This window comes from Neomonachus schauinslandi, chromosome 4 (genome assembly GCF_002201575.2).
Source record: "Neomonachus schauinslandi chromosome 4, ASM220157v2, whole genome shotgun sequence".
NCBI lineage: Eukaryota > Metazoa > Chordata > Mammalia > Carnivora > Phocidae > Neomonachus > Neomonachus schauinslandi.
Genome location: NC_058406.1, coordinates 34,434,208 through 34,458,908, shown reverse-complemented (window position 1 = coordinate 34,458,908; position 24,701 = coordinate 34,434,208). Strand labels below are relative to the sequence as shown.

Here is a 24,701-nt window from a genome sequence, read left to right as displayed (position 1 = left end):
CTTTTTTTTTTTTTTTTTTTTTTTTAAAAATTTTATTTTTATATTTTGAGAGAGAGAGAATGAGAGAGAACACATGAGAAGGGATAGGGTCAGAGGGCAAAGCAGACTCCCTGCCGAGCAGGGAGCCCGATGCGGGACTCGATCCAGGGACTCCAGGATCATGACCTGAGCCGAAGGCAGTCGCTTAACCAACTGAGCCACCCAGGCGCCCTAAGCATGGCATTTCTTAAGGCTAAAATCAAAATGGCAAACTAAAATAGACAGCAACTAAGCAGAGCTTTAATTTGACCTAATTCATTCATTTGTTTGTTTATTCAACAGCTATTTATTAAACATATTCTCTGTATGAGGTATAATGCTAAGTGCTAAGGCTATAAAGATAAATCTCTGCCTTCAGGGAACTCCCAGTCTAGGGGGAGAAAGAGCCAAGTAAGTAGGCTATTACTTACTGGATGATAACTTATCTGATAGAGGTGGGCACCCAGTGCTGTGGGAGCATAAACTTGGGTTGTCAGTGGAGGTTTCCTGGAGGAAGTATATCTGGGGAAAGTCTGATGAATACATGAGAGTAGGGAGTTAGTGAGTATTCATAGATTTTTACTTCATTTTCTATGAAAATGGACTAATAATACATGCCAAATCCTGGAGGAAAGCATGGCTGAAGTATGATCTGCAGGAAGTAGGGCAGTTGGAGTAAAAGCAGGAAAATGTTAGTTATAAGAACTGTGAGAGGCACCTGGGTGGCTCAGTCAGTTAAGTGGCCTACTCTTGATTTTGGTTCAGGTCATGATCTCAGGGTCCTGGGATCAAGCCCCGTGTTATTCTACACTCAGCGGGGAGTCTGCTTCAGGATTCTCTCGCTCTGCCCTTCCCTCTGCTCGTGCTCTCATGCTCTCTCTCTGTCTCTAAAATAAATAAATATTTTTAAAAAAAAATTGTGGGGGCGCCTGGGTGGCTCAGTCAGTTAAGCGGCTGCCTTCGGCTCAGGTCATGATCCTGGGGTCCTGGGATCGAGCCCCACGTCTGGCTCCCTGCTCAGCGGAGAGCCTGCTTCTCCCTCTCCCTCTGCCTGCCACTCTGACTATTTGTGCTTTCTCTCTATCTCTCTGTCAAATAAATAAATAAAATCTTTAAAAAAAATAAATAAATAAAAATAAAAAATAAATTAAAAAAAAATTGTGAGTAGGAGTTTGTAATAGAATAGAAGAAGATGACTTGTCAGTGATTTGATGGTTCACCTAAAGGCCTGATAAAGTGTGAGGTAGGGTTTCTATAAAAAGAAGGCCTTTTCTGTGGTAGGATCAGAACTGGTATCCATCATCTTGGTCTCCCAGAGTAGGAGACCAGTGGGGATCATGGCTTTGACCCTTATAAACTTTTTAATGCCTACTACCTAATAATAGGATAGAACCCATGTTACTTGATTGTGAGCCCCTTCTCTCTTATTGTTTTTGCAGGCACCCTAGAATACATTTCCACACAGGCCTTGTGGATGCCCATCTCTACTGCTTGAAAAAATACGTTGTGGACTTCCTAATGGAAAATAAGTAAGAAAGAGGGAGGTGGAGTCAAACTCACAGTGTTTAAGCTACCTTGGTTCTTATTTAACAGTTTTAAACCTTGATAATGTTAGATAGCTGGTTCATATAAATAACAGTTGATTCTTGCCTTTGTTTTAAAAAAAATGAAATCGTGTTATCTAAATACTCTTATTTTGTCTGTATCACAGAGTCCCCTGCTTGTATTTTTGGGGCCTATGTTATAATAAACCAACAAAATATTTTTGTAAAACTAATATAGTAACCTATGATGCCTCTTTCTGCACAGTTCCAGGCTCTTCTTACTTCCTTCTGCAACGTTGAGCTCCCTAGCTCTAGTGCTATTTTGTTTCCAAGCAGGTGTTCTTCCCCTAGGCAATTATCCTATAGGTGGGCCCTCTTAGCAAAGGTTCAGAGTAAACCTACCCAAGAAGAGGGAGAAAAAAGTTTCCCTCCAATTTTGGAAAAGTCCACTTCACTGAGTGGTCTTTCATGAATGCAGAGAAACAAAATTTGATACTTTCTCTGATTTTCTTTGAGAACAAAATTGTGAACCTTAAATACTTTCCACAGATCTGTCTGACAGATCCCAGGACTTGGATTTCCAGAGAAAAAAACTCCTCTGAGGTTGATCTCAAGGATTTTTTATAGTAAATGCAATTAGAGTCCTCAGAGGAACAGGTAGGAAAAGATTTAATAACTGCGTGGTTAGGAAGAGGAGCAGCTAGTCTCCCTTGATGACTGCTGAGTAAGTTTCTACCTTGAATAGCACTGATGGACTGGAAAGCAAGTAGGCTGGTGCCGCAGCAGCAAGTTCCTCAGACCAGCTGAGGAAGAGAGTCTGAGAACCTGAGTTTAAATGCTAGAGCATGGCTTTGGCTGATAGACTTGGATATATACAGGAATATTATAATAGGGGAAGAGGAAGTGTTCCTTTGTGCCCAGTCTATTTCTTGTAACATCCTAACCCTCACCCTTGACTACACCTGCTAAACCTCCCCACCCCCCAGGAGACCCGTGTAGAACCAATGGTAAAAAATCATTTGGACTCCTGGAAAACTTTTCCAAGGATTATTTCTCTATTTCCCTACCCTAGGACACCCTGTTGCCCTGCTCCCCTCTGACTTACTATTCTGTTTTATCGTTCAGTCAACAAATATTTATTAAGTGCCTGTGATGAGGCAGGCATTGTGCTAGGTCAACTGCAGGATCAATGGTAAATAAGCAGACATGGGCCCTGCCTTCAGGAAATTTGCAGTTTAAGCTCCAGGGTAGATTGCAGAGACTTTGCTTTTTAAATAGCAAGGAAACTTACACCAAGATTAGACAGTAATTCAGTCTTTTCCAGTCACCAGTCCGGGCTATCTGTATTCCACAGATGAAGTTAACTCAGGGTACCTGGGTGACTCAGATGGTTAAGCGTCTGCCTTAGGCTCGGGTCATGATCCTGGGGTCCTGGGATTGAGTCCTGCGTCAGGCTCCCTGCTCCGCGGGGAGCCTGCTTCTCCCTCTGCCTCTCTCTCTCTCTCTCTCTCTCTCTCTGTCTCATGAATAAATAAATTAAAACTTAAAAAAAAAAAATGAAGTTAACTCTTGGCCTTTAAGAGCATGTTTTTTATTCTCAAGTGAAAATGAAGCCCTGTGAAGTAGGCCCTGTGATGTGTTGAGAGAGAACGCAGTAGTGGTAGAAATTTTTTTTTTTTTAACTACTTACTAGGGCAAACTTCACACAAAGCCAAAAGTAGAGAAAGTAACGTAATGAACTCCCCGTATCCATCGCACAGTTTCGACAAGTATCAGTTCATGGCCAGTCTTGTTTTATATGTGCCACCACCCATCCCTCCACTGTCACGCTAGATTATTTTTAAAGCAAGTCATTTTGATGTAATTTCATCTGTAATTATTTCAGTTGTTATTATCTATAAATATCTGCATATGTATCTGTGAAATATAAAGTCTTTTTATCTTTTTTTTTTTTTTTAATTTTATTTATTTATTTGAGAGAGAGCACATGAGAGAGGGGAGGGTCAGAGGGAGAAGCAGACTCCCTGCCGAGCAGGGAGCCCGATGTGGGACTCGATCCCGGGACTCCAGGATCATGACCTGAGCCGAAGGCAGTCGCTCAACCAACTGAGCCACCCAGGCGCCCCTAAAGTCTTTTTATCTTTTAAACAAATACCTCAATGCCATTATCACTCCTTAAAAAGCTAACATGTTCCTTAGTACTACCAAACGGGATTTTAGCTTTTGGTGCCTGGGTATGTAGACAGTTCTGCACCAGAGCTAGCTTCATCCTAGCTGCTATAGCTCCTTTGTAACTCATTAGGCCACCAGGTAGCTGTTCCCACACCTGGCTCCTGTAGCGCAGTGGTATGTGCCTTGAGGACAAGCCTTCATTTGGTGATTCTGTGGCTCGTGGCCAGAAGCTCTGCCAAATGGGACTTTCCCAGAGCCTGCTGCAATAGAGAATGATACAGAGCCTCAGCTCAAACTACCTCCCCATCTCAGGATCTGTTAAAGAGACCCTTATCTCTTCATTCCCCCCCCCCCCCCCCACCCCATCTACCTGTCAGAGTCACTGGGACTAAAGGCATTATATTGAAAAGTGATAAATTTCAATGTGTTAGGAAAAGTATAAAGGTACAACAGGACAAATTAGAATGGTACTCGAGAGATTCTTTATTCCTAGCTGGATGGAATAGTGGAGGTCTTGTCTCAAAGTTGTGGGAGATGGGCCTGAATAGGTTGGTGGGGGCAGCATGTAGAAGGCTTTGAAAGCTTAACAGGGAGATACAGATCTTCAAACAGAATAGTCCCTTTTGGAATGAGCCGTGGTACAACCTGGCAGGAGAACATAGACCATGCTGGATGGGAAAGAGACTCCTTCAAGGTAAGTAGGAAGCTTATAATTATCTGGTTATGAAATGATGACTCCTCGAGGGATGGAAGGCAAGAGGTAAACCTGGTAGGCACAGCTTCAAGAAAGGACACTTTAGCAATCTTCTGCTGTCTTTCACCTGTGAAAGTCAACAGTTTTGCCCTGTGTCTGGGGGGGGGAGAGGGGCGGGGAGTGTTGTTTTTCAGTTGTTTACATGTTAATGTCTTCCACCCAAATTCTTTTGAGATTAGATACCTACCTGGATTGCTAATGCATTCGATATATGCTTGGTGAATGGGATGGGAAGAGATGTGATGATAGTTCAGACAGCAGAAGTAATGTGATAGATGGATCAGTAACATCAGTAGTAGAAGAAGAGATGAGGGTTACTCTAGTTGACCAAGTAGAAAAGCTATAGAGAAAGCTGTAGAGAAAAGAAAACCTGCACTCTCTTTGACAAGAGAAGTTTAGTAACTGAGCTGTGTGAACTTGGATGGATGTCCACTTTTCTGAACCTCACTTTTCTCATCTGAAAATTAGGGATAATAGTACCTGGCCCATATGGTTGTTGAAAATACTTGTAAAGAACTGAGAGCAGGAGGGGCGCCTGGGTGGCTCAGTTGTTAAGCAACTGCCTTCGGCTCAGGTCATGATCCCAGGGTCCTGGGATCAAGCCCCACATCGGGCTCCCTGCTCAGCGGGGAGCCTGCTTCTCCCTCTCCCACCCCCCCTGCTTGTGTTCCCTCTCTCCCTGTGTCTCTCTCTGTCAAATAAATAAATAAAACCTTTCAAAAAAAAAAAAAGAACTGAGAGCAGGAGAGCCTCGGTGGCTCAGTTGGTTAAGTGTCCAACTCTTGATCTCAGCTCAAGCCCTGATCTCAGGATCATGAGTTCAAGCCCCGTGTTGGGCTCCACACCCACTTTAAAAAATAAAAATCAAATTAAAAAAAGAGCTGAGAGCAGCAGTTGGTGCACAGTAAGAACTCGAATTAACTTTTAATTGATCACCTACTCAGGCACTGTGTTCCTAGGTGGTAAAGATAAAAACATGGAGTTTCTGCTTCAGGTTCCTCACAGTTTAGAGTGAGGGGGACAGGTTAAACAAATTATTACAATAAAATATGGTAAGTAGTGTTAGAGTATAGTAGAGTAGTATAATAGTATAATGAAAGCATAAGGGAATTTGGGGGGTTGATGAAAATACTCCATATCTTGATTGGGGGTAGTGGTTACAGTGGTATACATTTGACAAAACTCATCATACGGCACATTGAAAATAGATGTATTTTATTAAATATACATCACATTTCAAAGAATTGTTTTTAAATTTTTAAAAAATGAGTTGGACTTACCATAATTTTTTAAAAACTCAAAGCAACAGACATTTAATAAATACCCAAATATATTCTTATTGGATTGACATAAGCCTAAACAATCTCTCCGGCCTGTAAGACGTGAACATGTTTTTCTTTCTCAAGCCATAAGCACCAACATTGAAAATTTATTCTCATAGCCGTTTTCAGTATTTTTGTTTAAAGGAAAATGGTATCACAGGATACTGTATGCCAAATCCTAGCTTTAAAGTCAGTACCTTTTAGGGGTGCCTGGGTGGCTCATTCAGTTAAGTGTCTGCCTTCAGCTCAGGTCATGATCCCAGGACTAAGCCCTGCATCGGGCTCCCTGCTCAGGGGGAAGCCTCCTTCTCCCTTTCACTCTCCCTCTGTGCTCTCTCTCTCTCTCTCAGATAAAGAAATAAAATACTGAAAAAAAAAAGTCAGTGCCTTTTAATCTAAAATAATTTCCTGTTTACTATTCCATATTGTATCTATTTACTTTGAAGGAAAAAAAAACCTGAAAACAAAGCAGAGTTAACTTAGCAATCACCTTATCCTCCCAATTACAACTCTGCTGCGAGAGCTGAGAGAAGAGGCAAGAAAACCTAAGTCCTTAATATTCTGCTCTGCAGACTTGAGTTTCCTGTTCTACCTCTTTCCTAACTAATATTTTGAAGGGCTGACTTGAAGTGGAAGACATTTAGAGGATTTGCTCTTGTGATTTGCTTACAAAGACAGAAAAGCCAGAATGCAAAAGAAGCCAAATGTTTCCCTTTGTCATGGACATCATTTTTAGGCCTTCCCTGGAAGCTTGTAGCCACAAGGAGGACCTGATCAGAGACCAAGGCAAAATGCTAAAAATATCAGATTTCAGTAGAACTGATAATCATATGTTTTTTCAAAGGTTGGATTTTTAATGGTAGTAATATTAATAATAGAAAAACATATTTGGAGTTCATTACAATGCCAAATCAGGAAAGCTCTACTTTCTATGTCCAAAAATCAGAAGAAGAAATTATTGGGCGCCTGGGTGGCTCAGTTGGTTAAGCGACTGCCTTCGGCTCAGGTCATGATCCTGGAGTCCCAGGATCGAGTCCCGCATCGAGTCCCGCATCAGGCTCCCTGCTCGGCAGGGAGTCTGCTTCTTCCTCTGACCTTCCCCCCTCTCATGTGCTCTCTCTCATTCTCTCTCTCAAATAAATAAATAAAATCTTTAAAAAAAAAAAAAAGAAGAAGAAGAAATTATTGGCAGCTGTCTGGCCTAGAGGGATGACAGTCATTTACACATTTACTCATTCACTTATTCAAATAAATATTTATTTAGCACTTCCTTCATGTCTATCTGTAGAGACAATAAGCAAAAAATTATAAATCCTGTGGAAAGTACTATGGTTACAGTAAACAGGGTACTAGTTACCATGCTATAGTGGATGGTATAGTGGAAAGAGTCATGGGCTTTGGGATAGATATGGAGTAAGTTTCAGCCTGCCAAGTATAAAAGCTGCATTAACCTTAAGAAAGATAATTAATCTTTCTAAGCTCTAATTACCTCACTTATAAAATAAGGACAATAATACCTATCATGAAGATTGCTATAAGAATTTGAGATGATGTCTATTAATTTCCTAGCATAACACTCAAAAATGATATGGACTAAAAAGCAGTATATAATTGTCTTTGCTGTGAGCATTCAGAAGCTAGAAGTGTTATGAAAGGCTTTCAAGGAGAAATGGTATTTGAGAGCAGTCTTACGGCTCAATAAATTTTCACAGTGAACACACCCTTGTAACTACTATTCTAGTCAAGAAACAGAACATTAGCAGATTTCCACGATCTCTCCTCATGCTACCTACCAGACAGTAACTATCCCCCACAACACACAAAAGTAACCACTATCCTGAGCATTAAATTTAAGGAGATAAGATCAGATTTGTACTTGAGAAAAACCACAATATAGAGGGGTAGATAGAAGGGATAAGACCCATGATCAGATTATACTTTAGAGAGAGTATTCTGTCTACAATATGAAGGACAGATTTCAAGAGGCAAGACTGGAGGAAGGAAGACTAATTAAAAGCAGTTGAAAGAGGGGTGCCTGGGTGGCTCAGTCCTTGAGCGTCTGCGTTCAGCTCAGGTCATGATCCCAGGGTCCTGGGCTCAAGCCCCGCATCGGGCTCCCTCCCTCTCCCACTTGCCCCGCTTGTGTTCCCTCTCTCCCTGTGTCTCTCTGTCAAATAAATAAATAAAATCTTTTAAAAAATAAAAGCAATTGAAGGAGTCCAAACAGATGACGACAGTGGCTTAGACTAAGCTATGGCAATAGAGACAGAGAAGTTGGTGGTTTTTAGGGCATAAAAATCAGCAGTGTTTGGTGGATGGTTATGTGAAGAGTGGAGGAAGAAGGTGATTATTAGATTTCTTGCTTGGGTGACTAAATGAATCTTCATATCACTAAGCAAGATAACTGGTGTTGGTGAGGGGAGGTTTGGGAAAATGATGATGGGTTCAGTTTTAGACACTGAGTTTAAGGTGTCTGTGGGTCATCTAAATGGCAGGGTCCATCCAACAGTTGGAAATGTGAGACTAAAGTAGAGGAGAGGGACACCTGGGTGGCTCAGTCAGTTAAGCGTCTGCCTTCGGCTCAGGTCATGATCCCAGGGTCCTGAGATGGAGCCCCGCATCAGGCTCCCTGCTCTGTGGGAAACCTGCTTCTCCCTCTACTGCTCCCCCTGCTTGTGTTCCCTCTCTAGATGTCTCTCTCTGTGTGTCAAATAAATAAATAAAAATAAAGTAAAGGAGAGACGGGCGCCTGGGTGGCTCAGTCGTTAAGCGTCTGCCTTCAGCTCAGGTCATGGTCCCAGGGTCCTGGGATCGAGCCTCTCATCAGGCTCCCTGCTCAGCGAGAGGCCTGCTTCTCCCTCTCCCACTCTCCCTGCTTGTGTTCCCTCTCTCGCTGTGTCTCTCTCTGTCAAATAAAAAAATAAAATAAATAAAGTAAAGGAGAGAGGTCTTGGCTGTGGGTCCACATTTGGGAATGAGCAGCAAAGAAGCCACTAAGTGATGATCTGTCTCAGGGAGATAAATAACATGAGAAAAATCATAGGCAAGAAGAAAAATACTAAGAAACATCCAATATTTTAGGGGAAACAGATATCAGAAATAGGAACAGATCAAGACAGTGATGCCACAGAAGGTAAGGGAAGAAGAAATAAGGAATGGCTAATGACTGTGGAATTTGGAAAATTCAAAAAATACAAAAAGAAAATATTACCCATAATTCTACTGTGTGATAACTGAGAGCATCTTAGTGTATTTCTTTCCATTATTTTATTTTTATATATACATATACATACTTGAAATCATGCTGTAAAAATAACTTGTTTTTCTTCAGTATTTCATGAGCATTTCATTTTCTTTATTCAGTACTATTTCATGAGCATTATCCTGTCATTAAAACGTTCTTTACAGGGTGCCTGGGTGGCTCAGACGGTTAAGCGTCTGCCTTCGGCTCAGGTCATGATCCCAGGGTCCTGGGATCGAGTCCCGCATCAGGCTCCCTGCTCCTTGGGAGCCTGCTTCTCCCTCTGCTTCTCTCTCTCTCTCTCTCTCTCTCTGTCTCTCATGAATAAATAAATAAAATCTTTAAAAAAAAAAAAAGTTCTTTACAATCAGCGTTTTGCCTATATGATACTATATTACATAGATGTATTATTATTATTCTTCCATTGTTGAATATTTGGTTGTTCTCTATTTTTATAAATAACATTAAGAGGAATTTTTTTTTCCCAAAGATCCTTTTTTTTTTTTTAAGATTTACTTATTTATTTTAGAGAGAGAGCACAAGCAGGAGGGGAGCCGGGGAGAGGGAGAAAGAATCCCAAGCAGACTCCACACCCAGCATGGAGCCCGACATGGGGCTCAACCCCAAGATCATGACATGAGCCAAAACCAGGAGTGGGGCACTCAACCAACTGTGCCACCCAGGTGCCCCTCAGATCCTTTTTATAATCTGATTCTTTCATTCATTTCAGCAAATATTTATTGAGCATAATGTTTTCCTTGGATAGGTTTATAGATATAAAATTACAGGGTGAAATAATATGAATATCTTCAGGGCGCCTGGGTGGCTCAGTTGGTTAAGCGACTGCCTTCAGCTCAGGTCATGATCCTGGAGTCTCTGGATCGAGTCCCGCATCAGGCTCCCTGCTCGGCGGGGAGCCTGCTTCTGCCTCTGACCCTCCCCCCTCTCATGTGCTCTCTCTCTCCCATTCTCTCTGTCTCAAATAAATAAATAAAATCTTTAAAAAAATAAAAAAAATAAAATATGAATATCTTGAACACCTTTTCTATGTATTGCCAGTTACTTTTCAGGAAAGATTTTACCAGTTTATACTCTGACTCCCACTGTATGAGAGTAACTGTCTCAAAGCATCCTATCAGTAATGAGAATTATTTTAAATCTGCTAATTTGAGGGGCAGCTGGGTGACTTAGTCAGTTGAGCATCTGAATCTTGGTTTCAGCTCAGGTCGTGATCTCAGGGCCTGGGATTGAGCCCCACGTCCGGCTCCTGGGCACAGTGCAGAGTCTGCTCTTCCCTCTCCTTTCCCCTCTGGTCCTCCCCTCCCCCACGAGTCCATGAACTCCCCCGTTCATTCACTCTCAAATAAATAAAATCTTTTTAAAAATTTAAAGATTTAGGGGCGCCTGGGTGGCTCAGTCGTTAAGCATCTGGGTTCGGCTCAGGTCATGGTCCCAGGGTCCTGGGATCGAGCCCCACATCGGGCTCCCTGCTCCGTGGGAAGCCTGCTTCTCCCTCTCCCACTTCCTCTGCTTGTGTTCCTGCTCTCTCTCTCTGTCAAGTGAATAAATAAAATCTTTAAAAAAAAAAAATTAAAGATTTAATTTATTTATTTGGTGCCTGGGTGGCTCAGTCGATTAAGCATCTGCCGGGCACCTGGGTGGCTCAGTCGGTTAAGCGACTGCCTTCGGCTCAGGTCATGATCCCAGGGTCCTGGGATCGAGTCCCGCATCGGGCTCCCTGCTCTGCGGGGAGCCTGCTTCTCCCTCTCCCACTCCCCCTGCTTGTGTTCCCTCTCTCGCTGTGTCTCTCTCTTTCAAATAAATAAATAAAATTAAAAAAAAAAAAAGATTCTCTATTAAGCATCTGCCTTGGGCTCAGGTCATGATCCCAGGAGGGTGCCCAATGGGGGGAGGGGGGCCCTGATCCCAGGACCCTGAGGCCATGACTTGAGCGGAAGGGTTACCAACTGAGCCACCCAGGCACCCCTAAAAAAAATTTTTTTTTTTAATCTGCTAATTTGATTGGGGGAGAAATTGCGTCTTGTTTTAATTTTTATTTCTTTTAAAAATATCTTTTGAACACATCTATTTAGGATATTAATCTTTTGTTCTATTTGTAGCAATTATTTTGTCTTTAATTTGGTGGAGTTGTTTGTTGATAGCTAATGGTCAAAATCTATTGTTCTCCTTTGTGATTTCTTATTTCTTAGAAGCTTATAATTCATGAGATGAGGCAGGTGTTTCTGGAAGGCTGTGTATAAGAGGGAAGGGGAAAAGTGAGGTTGCCCAGGCCTAGGGCAATAAATCCAGCTGCTTATCTTAGGCCCCAAGGTCAGGATGTTCACAAAGGTTCACAGTGGCCTATTCCACTTCTTGGCATAGCATTGAGCTGCCTCTACTTTGAGTAGGAAACAGGAAGAGTAATTTTGTCCTCTGTAATGCTGCTGAGCTAACTGCATTATGGGAACTGACTGATGCTGAGTGCCAGCAGAAGCAGGTGGGACCTGGCAGGACTGCTTCATGTCCTCTCTTTAAATCACTGTCTGATCTCCTTAAAGAGCTCGGCCCTAAGGAGCTGTGTGCCAAGGCTTGTTTACTTGCTTCTACAGTGACAGTTCTGTTTGGCCCGTAATGTAAATATCGTGGCTCTGAAATCCCCCAGCTGTCCATGCTTTGTCATTCCTTCAAAGGGAACTGACTTGTTTTCCACCAGAGGGGTCCAAGGAACATTCGCTATCCACACTGGTTTGGTGCCTTAAAAGGGGAGAAAAAGAGCTAAGAGTAAGTGTTGTTTCATTCTTTGTATTCATATGGAAATTTTTAATCTCCATCAAAGGATCAGGAGAAAAATCACATTGAAATTCAATACAAGAGCTTCCAGCTTACACAGAATTTTTCAAAGATGTCTGACTTGATCCTTTAAAAATGACAAAAACCATGAACTGTGTAGCTCCAGGGTTCATAATTTTGCTTACCCTCCTCAGCCTCTGCCTCTGTCTTGCCTTCCTATCAACACTCCTTCTGTGTGGTCCCCTGTCAGCCTACAGAGCTTCTTTGAATGGGGGTGGGGGAGGGGGCGTGAAGTAGGCAGCAGCAGTGGGGTTTATAGGGCTGCTTATACATTAACACCTCTCTCTCTCTTTCTCTCCCTCTCTCTCTCTTTCTCTCCCCCTCTCTCTCTCTCTCTCTCTCTCTCTCTCTCTCTCTCTCTCTCGGGCCACATTATCTCATCTTTAAGAGTCTTGTAACTGGTCTCCCTGTCTTCATTCTCCTTATATCAGGCCTATTGCCACAGCTACCAGAATTACCTTACAAAGAAATAAAACTGATCAATGTCACTTTCCTGCTTAAAAACGCCACTAGCTTCTCAGTCCAAATTAGGGACTGCCACAGAAGGCTTCTGATTTGGCTCCCTTGCCTACCTGATCAGACTCATCTCCTTCTACCCTCTTCCTTAAATCCTGGATCGGGCTACTGTCCACTGGATTATGAATTATTTGAAGTCAGAAACAGTATATTTCCAAGGCCTAGCACAATAATTGGCGTAATAATAGATGCTTGTTAAATCCTAAATAAATTAATTAGTGATTTAAAGTTCTAACAAGGTCACAGCTTGAGAGAGAAAACTAAAAATCTTGTGCTGGTCTCTCACCCTTCTGTGCTTTTATTTCAAAAGCATACTCACTGTATTAAGGATTGGGTCCCTTCTTCCCTGTTACAGGAATTAGGAAGAAAAAAAAGTGTTGTTTTCAAAGTTGGTATGATTGTCAGAATGTACAGATAAATTATTAGAATTAGTAAAATTGTTTAGTGAGGCAATCGGCTACAAGATTAAAATACAGAGTAAATTAAATTTCTACAAACCAACAAGAAGAAAATAATTGTTTAAAAGACACCATTTATAATACCAACAAACAATGTAAGATACTTAGGATTAATCTAACAGAAGATATGCAAGTCCTTTATAGAGAAAAATTTTCATGTTTTTAAACAACTTTTCTCAGGGCGCCTGGGTATAATAGGTAATAATGCCAGTTCCAAACTGGCCAGTCAAGGCACCATGTTAAAATATGCTCACACACACAAATACTTGTGCATACACACCATGTAAATTGGATGTTGTAAAAGACTGTTTTCTGCATAAATTCTTGGATTTAATGCACTGCCCTCCCACCTCCAGCCTGAAGCTGATAGAGAACTTAGATCCTCTCCACTTCTCCAGAACTACCAAATCCAGGCCACTTTTGATCCCTGTCAGTCCCAAGGTGGCATGACAGGAAGGAATTTGGCTTTTCCTTGGATGCAGAGTTTTTGATCCCAGAGCATCTAGACAGTCAGATTTCTCATATTTGACCACTCTTTCTTCCTAGGTCAATCACTTCCGTCCGGAGTGAACTGATTCCATACCTAATAAGAAAACAGTTCTCCTCAGCTGCCTCACAACAAGGACAAGAAGAAAAAGAGGAGGATCTAAAGAAAAAGGAGCTGAAGTCCTTAGGTCAGTGCTTGGGTTGCTGCAGTAAGATAGGGGTAGCAGCACCTTTGGAAAGAGTAGCTAGCCAACAAGGCAACAGCTTCTTGTCTAACCACCGGGCAAGACAGGGTAGCTGACACCATTCCCTGAGCTCTGGGTAGGCTTGCTCAAGCAGATTCTGTCACTATGCTGACAGTCCCTTCTCTGGTTCATAGCCCTGGTTTGGCTGTGTTTCTCACTAGACTGTTTTGAGTAAACTCTGCCTCCCACTTCTCAGTTCCCCTGTTCTCTAGGCTCTGGGCAGCCCTACTCCTGACTAAATTCAGCCTCTTCTGTAAAGGAAGAAAGGTAAAGGAGTATACTATTACAGTTCAAACAGAGGCCTACCAGACTACCTTCTTTCCAAGATGTTGGGGAGAGGTCTGTCTTGTTTGCTCTCATATCCCTGCCTAGTCCCTGGCCAGTCCTGGGTTCATAGTAGGTGTTCCAAAAAAATATTTATCAAATGAATAAATGGAAGCAGTACAGCATGATGGTTAAGATATCAGGACTTGGCATCAGACAGACCTCGGTTTGAAATCTGACTCTGCCTCTTATTAGCTCTGTGACCTGAGGCAGGTTACTCAGTCCCCTGAGCCCCAGTTTTCTTATCATACAATAAAAGATCTCACATGGTTGTTTTAAGAATTGAAAAAACTGGGGCCCAGATAACTCTGGCTTCAAGTCCTAGACTATTTCTGTCATAGCACAACTACCAGATATGGTAGTAGAGGCCAGCAGCACAAAGCCAACATGGCTGGTCACTAAAGCCTAGACCCTTGCTTGCTTTAGGTCATGATTTACAAGAGTCCTCTATTTTATTGTCCTTGGTAGTACTTGATTTTTGGTCAAACTTGCTTTTAGGACCTCTTTTTTAATCATTTTTGTATCATACAATATTTCAGATGTTCAGGAAAACACGTTGCCTCTTTGAATTTCACTTAGTCTTTAAGGTTTTAATGGGATTTCCCCAGGGTTCATGTTGTATGGGTGAGTTCCAAGGAGAGAGGTGTGAGCTGTACCCTCTTTCAAAATGTGACTGAGTCTCTATTTCTTCTGTTTATTCTGAAGATATTTTCAGTTTTATAAAAGAAGGCAGTACCCTGACCTTTGCTCCCTATGATGCCTGCTGGAATATCAGCCGAGGAGACAGGTGGGAAGACTTGTCCAAATCACAGGTGCGCTGCTATGTCCATATCATGAAAGAGGGGCTCTGCTCTCGAGTAAGCACCCTGGGACTCTACATGGAAGCAAACAGACAGGTAAGAGGATGGGTTTAGAAGAGAAATCATGGGAGCTCCTGTCCAAGAAACAGACCGAGCCTTTTGTCTTATTTCTTCATTAAGTACCCAGTGACTTGTTTAGAATCCCTCTCATTCCCAAGGTTGAGCAAGACCTGGCATGTCCAGGGATACCACTGGGGTGGGCACCCAGGTACAGCAAAAGGGGAAGTAGTGGGCCTAGTCCATAGAGGTAGAGCCTCTGTGGCTCCAAAAAAGGGCTAAGATCCCCAGGAAGGCTAACTTTTGGCCTCTGGGTTCAGCAGCTTTCTCCTGTTCTGCTGGGCATGAGGAGATTTGCAGTACTTCATAAACAAGCAGATAAATACTGTGTAATCATTACTGTGATGAAATAAACATAGACACAGAGAGGAGGCTTTCCTAAGAAGGTAAAGGAACAGAGTATAGTCAGATGGTAGAGCCTCAAAGAAGGAATATCTATGAGAGGGAAGTGTCTGGAAACAGCATTAGAGAGCTACCCCTCCTTTTAACCGTGAGGTTTGTGAGATACGGAGAATGAGCAGCTTCCGTTGAAGGGGAAGCAGTGCTCAAAAGGATAGGCCAGGTTTTAGTTAAAAGGGGTTGGAGTGAGGAGACAGTGAAGAGACTGAGGATGTAGAGGAGTTCTTTACGGTGTGGCAGGCCCAGGAGGAAGGCTTTAGGGAGGGAGGGATGATGAGACCATGAAAAGGAGGCAGAGCAGTAAAGGGTTGAGATGAGAAGAAGAAAAGATAGGTAACTGAGGGAACTACACTGGGGTGGCATGCAAGGACAACAGAGATGAGAGGATGAAGAGATTAGCTCTTGACATGGTTTCTGGTAGAACTCTGTGGAAACTGTCCGTGCAGGTATAAGCTGGGGAGTGAAGGGAGAAGGTCAAGTAGAATGATAAAAGATACTGTTGAAAATCGGGATTGGGGGGCGCCTGGGTGGCTCAGTTGGCTAAGCGACTGCCTTCGGCTCAGGTCATGATCCTGGAGTCCCGGGATCGAGTCCCGCATCGGGCTCCTTGCTCAGCGAGGAGTCTGCTTCTCCCTCTGACCCTCCCCACCTCATGCTTTCTCTCTCTCTTAAATAAATAAATAAAATATTAAAAAAAAAAAAAATCGGGATTGGAATGTAGTCCCTGAAGAAAACCTGGCTCAGAAACCTTGAGGACCCACACTATATGATGGGTATAGCCCCAGCCCCAGACCTCAAGCTGACTTTACCCTGGGTTGGTTATAGATCCAAGAGCATCCAAGCCAGAGGGTTTATGAGAAATCATAACTAGTCTCACATTTACCCAGGGCAGTCTTCAGTCGAGTTAGCCCCAATTTAGGGTCAGAGTTATTAGAAACCTTCCTTAATTTGACTTCCAGGTCTCACTTTTCAGTTCTCTGACTACAGTCTGTCAGGCTGGTCTGAAAGCACGCCCATGGATGCCTGGGCTAGGGACGTGTGCTGAAGTACCAGCAGGGCCTGTGCAGCAGAGAGGCCTGAATGGCTGTGGTTGAAGTGTAATGAAGGAAGGAGATCCCGGGGATAAGGGGTGAGGTATTAGCCTTCACGCTGCCAGCGTGGCCAGTCCCGGCACGGTGTCCCTCAGCCAGTGTGGCCGCCACACGTCATGCTCTGCCCAGCACTCTGTCCATGCTGGGGAATGACAGTAGGCACACTACCTGTGCCTTCCTAATGGGTCCAGAGCTAAAATTCTCCATATCTGTAGCCTTTTCCATTTTCTCATACTGGAGACAGTCTAGTGTGAACACCTTCAACATTTTAATTTGGCTGGTGAAGAACATGGATGCCTTCTCAGTACCTGTCCTGATTGTAGAATTTGTCTGACATTGCTCCTACCCTCACTTTAGGCATGGCCACACTGGTCTACGAGGGGAGCAGGAACCTGGAATGATTATGGTCGGGACTCAGAATGCTCCTTGCCCTTAGTAGGCCTCTTGAAGGCTTGTCTCAGTGCCTCCCAGTTGGGGCATGTGGCATTACTTTCAGGGAGATTTTCAGCTAGGAAGCTAAGGATAAGACCATCTAGAATTTACTGCATATATGATCCTTGTCCTAGGGGAAATATAGCAGCCTCGTGCTCTGCCTCACCCCAACAGAAAAGCTGTGGCTGAAAACTCCCTGCGTCTCTAGCTGGGCATTGAGTTCTACCTAAGATGCTTTCAGGTGTTTTCTGCTCTTAACTTTGGTGACCAAACCTCTTTCCTCAAGGTGCCCAAATTGCTGTCTGTTCTCTGTCCAGAAGAATCTCTGATTCATTCATCAGCCCAGATTGTCAGCAAACACCTGGTAAGTGTTATCTTGGGCAGGGCAGGTATGGGACAGTCTCTGGTGCATTGAGGTGTATCCTTGAGAAGATGGATTGGGGTTCTGAAGCCCTGAAACTCATTAATCCTAGGTAAATCCCAACTGGATTCTGGTTATAAAATACCGTCTTCTAGCCCAGACACTCAAGAAGCTGGACAGGTGCTGACCCCAGGCATACAAATTCTGTAAGGAAGATCCATTATGGTCTTGGGACTCAGACACAGGAGCTTTCCATCTCTTTCCCTCTTCTTACCCTGATTTGAGCACTCTCTTCACACAAATGCATGAGTGTGTAAGTTTGAGTTGATCTCAGAGGTATTATGTGACCTTGTGGCCCTGAGAAATATGATCACATGCTGGTGACCATGATGGGATGGAGCAGAGGGATGATGGTCCCTCTACTGAAGTGTCTCTGGGGGAAGATTGCATTAGACCCCAACTCAAGGGATCTGAGGGGTTGGTTTGCAGTTGGTTGAGATGGATGGACAAGGTTTTATATTTGCCTTTTGCAGATTGGAGTTGAGAGCCTCATTGGGCCAGATACACAGGTTGGAGAGAAGTCATCCATTAAGCACTCAGTCATTGGTTCATCCTGTGTCATAAGAAATAGAGTGACTATCACCAGTTGCCTTCTCATGAACTCAGTCACCGTGGAGGAAGGGTATGTTTCCCCTGTGCCCACTTGAGGCAAGGTCCCTGGCATCTCTGGAAGGTTTGGGGGGCCAGTCCAGCCTCGGAAAGGGCTCAGCTTGAGGAGGGGGAGAAAAGGAAAAAGGCAAAGGAAGGAACAGTGCCTAGGCCCTTTGAGGCCTTGGTTTTGGCTCCATTAAGACATGGTCTCTGAAAGCGTTTCCAGCAACTTTCTCACACTTATTCCGGTTGTGGTCCTGAGAGAGGCTGCCTTCTCTTGCTTTGATCAGCTGCTTGATGGGATGGCCACCGTAGGGCACCACTGGCAGTGCTGGAATGACCCTTACCAACGTCTAAGGGTCATCTTGCTTCTCAGTGTCCCAGAGCAGCCCCGAAGAAGGCAGGGGACTAGGAGGTGTGGTTGTTTAAGCCACGTACTGTTTTTAAGGGAGAGCTTCTTTGTTACAAGTTATGGAGACTCTTCCCCCATTTTGACACTTTAGAGTATCCTAAAATCTTGGTTTATGAACAGCTTGAACTTGGAATAAGAAGATTTGAATGATATTTAATAAGATTATTCATACTCTGTATGGACCTCAGGTTTTTCCTGTATAAAATGCAGGCATAGGGGCACCTGGGTGGCTCAGTTGGTTAAGTGACTGCCTTCGGCTCAGGTCATGATCCTGGAGTCCAGGGATCGAGTCCCGCATCGGGCTCCCTGCTCGGCAGGGAGTCTGCTTCTCCCTCTGACCCTCCTCCCTCTCGTGCTCTCTGTCTCTCATTCTCTCTGTCTCAAATAAATAAATAAAATCTTTAAAAAATAATAATAAAATCTTTAAAATATATATATATATATATGCAGTGGAAGAGAGGAAGGATATTACCAAAGCAATAGTCTTCAGACTTTTTAGAAAGTGAACTTTTTGTCAAGATAAATCTTATGCAGAAACTCAATATTTAAAACTGATAAAAGCACAGTTGTTTGCAATACAGTGGGGAAGGGGCACTTGGCCTTCCTAGAGGATGTGAAGCAGATCTGTAAACAAATTTTGAAAAACACTAGACTGGATCAGCCTGAAAGAGCTGATTCTAAAGCCTTGATTCTAGATCTGATACCTGTCGATTTCTCCATCCAGGAACTGATAGGAGAGAAGGATAGGGAAGACTGCAATTTCAGTGAAAGCTGAACTACGTCTCCTAGCTGCCAGTGAGGGGCAGGGGGAAAGGTTAAGCCTTTGCTCTTTAGGAAGAGTGACTCATGGAAGATAATAGACAAGATTGAAGGAGGAAGTACCATAATTAAAAACCAGGAAAGTTGGAGACTATAGGGATATTGGCCACTAAGATCTGTCCTCCCCCAAGCCCCCTTCCCAACTTGATTCCCAAACCCTGACAACCAGGCATAAAGCCTTCAGTCTGGTTTGGAAGAATCTTCTCTGGAGATTCTGACCAGCCCAAGAAAAAAAACATAAAGTGATTTATGTCAGAGATTTCTAACAGTCCACTCAAATCACCCTGCAGTGAAAATTATGGATGACAAATTCCATTCATGTGCTTAGAGCTTCCAATCAGGCTTTTTAGAATCCTCCCCTAAAGATGAAGAGATAATCAAAGATTACCAGAGGTCTAAAGAAAGCCTATCATGAAAAGATCCACAGATCAAACAGAAGAGAGCTACTTAGAAGAAACAGAGACTCTGCAGGGAGAGAAAAATACTTTCAAACAACCTGTTATTTCAAAGAACAAAAAAAGAACTCTAGGAAATTAAAACTATGATAACAAAAGGAAAATCCCAATAAAAAAGAATTGTAAGATAAATGTCACATTTCCCAGAAAGTAGAGCAAAGAGATAGAACGTAGAAGAGAAAAGATAAGGAAATGAGAGGACCCGTTCAGGATGTTTAACATCTGAAAAGGAGTTCTGTAAAAAAAGAGAGTTCAGATATCAGAGGAGGAAATTACTTAAGAAATAATATAGGGAAATGTCTCACAACTAAGAGATATGAATTTACAGAATGAAAAGGCCTACTAAGTGCCCAGTACAATGGGTAAAAATAAACCTCCATCATTTTGAAATTTCAGAACACTGGAGAATAAAGCATCCTACAAACTTACAAAGAGAAAATAATAGGTCCTATACAACCAATCAGGAACCAAAATGGCTTTGTTTTGGACTTACCAGTAGCAACAATGGAAACTAGAAGATAATAGAACAACGCCTTCAAAATTCTGAAGGAAAACTAATTTCAGCCTAGAATTCTACACCCCAGCAAAAGGTTAAGTGTGACCATGGAAAAGTCTCAAAAACTTTTCTGATGTTTTCCACCAAAATGAAGAGTAAACAAAGAGGTAAGATACAAGAGATCCAACTCTAAAACAGCAAAAAGTATCCATAGGATGATACTGAAGGCAGATCCAAGGATGACAACTTTATGAACAACTGCATGAAGCATACAGGGAGCAGTTAGCTCAGAGTGGAATCCACAGAGCACTTACTCAGGAAGATGAAAGTGATAAAATACCAGACGCATATAAACATCTTGAAAGATTTAGACAACTGGCTAAAAGTTCGTGTTGAATTAGTAATAGCATAGAATACTATCTAACAAACACAATTATGAGCTCTGTTTAAAAAGTTGTACACGAAAGGAAAAGGCATCATAGTTCACTGTGTAACTCAACTATGAAAAAGAATTTATGTAGTCATAAGAAACACTATAGATCAAAATTATGCTATAACAATATTGAAAGAATGAGGGATAGGAATGGAAAGACGGAGCAGGGGGGGAAAGGGAAGCTAAATCTTCCATTGTGGAAGTCTATTGATAATGCCTAAAACTGAAAAATCAAGAAGTAGTAATATATGTAGCATGTTAGTATGTAGAGATGGGGAGGTGAATACTGAAATACTCAGCAAAAAGAAGTCCAAAGGTTGTCTCTGGGGGTGCGCCTGGGTGGCTCAGTCAGTTAAGCATCTGACCAGCTCAGGTCATGATCTCAGGGTCCTGGGATCGAGCCCCGTGTCGGGCTCCCCGCTCAGCAGGGAGTCTGCTTCTTGCTTTCTTTCTCCCTTTCTCTGTCTCTGTCTCTTTCTCTCTCAAATATATAAATAAGTTAAGAAAAGATATATACATGCATATATAAATTTAATTGCCAAACAAAAAGGTCAGAATTTTGTGGTACACCGCTCCCGGTGGCATGCTGAGAAATTGTTAACAGCCAGCTCTCCAAAGGAAAAAAATAAGTGGTCTGATTTCTAACATTTGCCAGTTTCCATAGCGTAAATTCACCCAAGCAGAACAGTCTGGCTCCAGCACATCACTGATGATAGAGACCTGTCAAAAGTATTTCACTCTTTCATCAAACACAAAGACCCACTGGATGCTGAAGACTGTGTGTGAGTGCTGTGGTAGAAATCTGTGTAGTCACAAAGGAGAAAAGGGTCAGGAAAGAATTAAGGAAATGACCCTTGATCTGAATCTTGAAAAATGATTAGAGCCACCAGGTTGGAGAAAGGAATGTTCTAGATACATCAAGAGTGTGAAGTATGAGAGAGCATATCTTATTCCAGAAACATCTCTTCATTTTGATTTTACCTGGAATTTCATCACTTAAGAAGAGGCTTCACTGACTACCTATCAGATATAATCTGTCCCAGGATGCCTGAGTGACTCAGTCAGTTGAGTGTCTGATTCTCAGTTTTGGCTCAGGTCATGAGATCAAGCCTCGTGTCAGGCTCTGTGCTCTGCTGCAGAGTCTGCTTAAGATTCTCTCTCCCTCTCCCTCTCTTCCCTGCTCCTATGCACACACACTCTCTCTCTAAAATAAATAAATAGGGGCGCCTGGGTGGCTCAGTCGTTAAGCGTCTGCCTTCGGCTCAGGTCGTGATCCCAGGGTCCTGGGATCGAGCCTCACATCGGGCTCCCTGCTCCGCGGGAAGCCTGCTTCTCCCTCTTCTACTCCCCCTGCTTGTGTTCCATCTCTCGCTATGTCTGTCTCCGTCAAATAAATAAATAAAATATTTAAAAAATAATAATAATAAAATTAAATTAAATAAATAAATAAATCTTAAAAAAAAAAGAAGCAGCAATCTGTCCCAATACTCTCCATTACACCAACCTGTTTTATTTCCTTCCTAGCATTATCACTCTCTGGCCTTACCTTGTTTACCTGTCACAAGTAAATGTTAGTTTGAGAATGTAAGTACCTTATCCTTCTGTTTCACTGTTATATCTTGAGAGCCTACAGGAACTCAATAAATATTTGTTATATGAAAGAATGGTAAATAATTCATAATAACCAAAATATAGAATTCAAAGAGGAATGGATAGACAGGAGACAAGGCTATACAGATGGCCAAGGGCCAAATCGTGGACTATCCCCTAAGACATTTAATAGGTAACAGTAATTTAAGAGTTTAAAGGAAAGGAATAACATAATTAAATCCACATTTTACAAAGATCATTTTGGCTACACTGTGGAGTACGATGTGAGGGTAAACATGAAGGCAAGGAAGACTACTGAAAGAGTCCTGATAAAATAGAAGTCCTAAATTAAGGCAGTAGCAGTAGCAATAGGGAAGAGAAATAATAAGGTGATTAATAACTATAAAGCATGGTGATTGCCTGGATATGTGAGGTGAAAGAGAAATTAGGGAAAACTTCCACATTTCTTACTTGAGCAATAAGGTTTCTGGTGTGCTATTCGCTAAGATAGAAATCAGCAGAGGATTTGCAGAGTGGGAAACAGGGAAATGAGTTCCATTTGGGATAAGTTGAGTTCCTGGCAGGTGGCATTGACATGCAGGAATTGATATGCAGGACTGGATATGCAGGACTGGAGCTCAGGAAAGAAGCCTGTGTTTGAAGGTTTGGGAGAGTGGGGGGGCATAGAAATGGTAACCGAAGCTGTGGGAGTAGAGGAGATCACCCAGGGAGATTGTGTGGCCTTAAAACAAAAGAAACCAAAACAAAACCATGGGGAACATCAACAATTTTAGACATAATAAAAGGAATCTAAGGAGACTGACAAGGAAAAGGCAAGGAAGGAACCTAAGGGATAAGGGAGAGGACAGTTGGTAGGTGAAGCCCAGGTTTCTAGTTGGGGAAACGGGGTAGATGGTAGTGTACTCACTGAGATGAGGAAGGGTGAGGGAGGAGCAGATTTGTGGGTTGAAGAGGCCTGTGTGGGGCACATGAAGTTGGAAGTACCTGTAGGACTTCCAAGTATGTGGAGATATCCAGTAGCCAGTTTGTGACTAGAGGTTAGAAGAGGTCAGACCCAGAGACCTCTTCCTGAACCATTGTGGTGTTCTCTAACTTATTTTGCTGTCTCTATTTCTCTTATTCTTCCATATCTGCCCTTCTGCCCTTCCCCCTATGGATTAGAACATGAACTTTGGAGTCAGACTGCCAGACCGAATCCCAGATCTGTCACTTAATGGTCACTTAGGGAATTGACTTTACATCTTCGTGCCTGATTTTCTCACTGTAAAATGGGGTGAAAATTGAACTACCTCTTAGGTTTATTGGGAATACTAAGTTAATAGACATAAAGCACTTAGAACAGTGCTTGGACATAGAATGTTAGCTGTCATTTGTTTATCATCCTCATCATCATTTATCATTTATCTCATTTCACGGAGGTGACATGTTGCCAGTGTTGTCTTCCTAACAGAGAGCTCTGATCATGTCCCTGTTCGATTCAGAAACTTTTTTTTTTTTAAAGATTTATTTATTTATTTGAGAGAGCAAGAATGAGAGAGAGAGAGAGTACATGAGAGGGGGTAGGGTTAGAGGGAGAAGCAGGCTCATCGCCGAGCAGGGAGCCCGATGCGGGACTCGATCCAGGGACTCCAGGATCATGACCTGAGCCGAAGGCAGTCGCTTAACCAACTGAGCCACCCAGGTGCCCCGATTCAGAAACTTTTTTTGAAGACTTCCCCCTACCTTTAGAATAAAGTTTGAACTTCCAGGTTTCTCGTGATCTGGCTCCAACACTGAGTCCTGGAATGTTAGTGAGATGGGACCTCATAAGTCACCCAGCTCAACTTCTGCATTTTTACAGATGAGCAGAGTATGAAATTCCAGACTTTCTTCTCATTGCACCCTTACTACTCTTTGTCCCATTCCGGATTCATGCATGAGACCAACAGCATCACCATTCTCTCCAAACCAGAACCACACTTGCCTTTATCCATTTGATCCCCTAATTCCAGAGTAGCTCATGAGGCTTTGTAACTTCCACTCTGTCTCATCTTGCCTCAGACCTTCCAGGGAAGACAATGCCATGACTTTTCCATTTGCTTTAATTAGCAACCTCTCCCTCCCCTCCTGTGGGCAGGCAGACAAAGGAACAGCTCTCTGGCACCTCTTTAAAGCCCAGTATTGGTGTCCTGAATTGACATGAAGAGACTTGGTGAGGAACCAAAGCTCGGTAAGAAACTCCAGCTTTGGGGCACCTGGGTGGCTCAGTTGGTTAAGCGACTGCCTTCGGCTCAGGTCATGATCCTGGAGTCCCGGGATCGAGTCCCGCATCAGGCTCCCTGCTCGGCGGGGAGTCTGCTTCTCCCTCTGACCCTCCCCACTCTCATGTGCTCTCTCTCATTCTCTCTCTCTCAAATAAATAAATAAAATCTTTAAAAAAAAAAAAGAAAGGAAGAAAAACTCCAGCTTGCTCATATGAGAGAAGTTCATAGAGAATGCCTAGCATAATATCCTAGAGTCAGTTGCTGTTTTGGAGGAGGTATAGTCTTGGATGGCCTCATAAGCTAGGGAAACAATAAAGGTTTAGATGGTGGTGGCTGCTATTTTTTCCACTAAAAAGGTTGAAGGAGGGCTATAGGCAGCCCGCATGGGGCTAATGACTAGGGAGGCCATTAGAGGTTACCCAATCTGGCAAATTAGCTCCTCGTGATAAGA

General features: G+C 42.8%; 1 protein-coding gene across 2 annotated transcripts in view; it reads left to right on the top strand.

Moving 5' to 3' along the window:
* The window catches only part of EIF2B3 (eukaryotic translation initiation factor 2B subunit gamma), a 131,095-nt gene that overhangs the window by 86,984 nt on the left and 19,410 nt on the right, over positions 1 to 24,701 (top strand). Inside the window, exons 6-10 of one of the 2 annotated variants that reach the window (XM_021683841.1) lie at positions 1,458 to 1,547; positions 13,422 to 13,549; positions 14,636 to 14,826; positions 17,056 to 17,133; positions 17,664 to 17,812. In XM_021683841.1, the coding sequence (XP_021539516.1) occupies positions 1,458 to 1,547; positions 13,422 to 13,549; positions 14,636 to 14,826; positions 17,056 to 17,133; positions 17,664 to 17,812 (636 nt within the window). The remainder of the gene's footprint in view (positions 1 to 1,457; positions 1,548 to 13,421; positions 13,550 to 14,635; positions 14,827 to 17,055; positions 17,134 to 17,663; positions 17,813 to 24,701) is intronic. The other variant, XM_021683839.1, reaches the window with a different exon arrangement.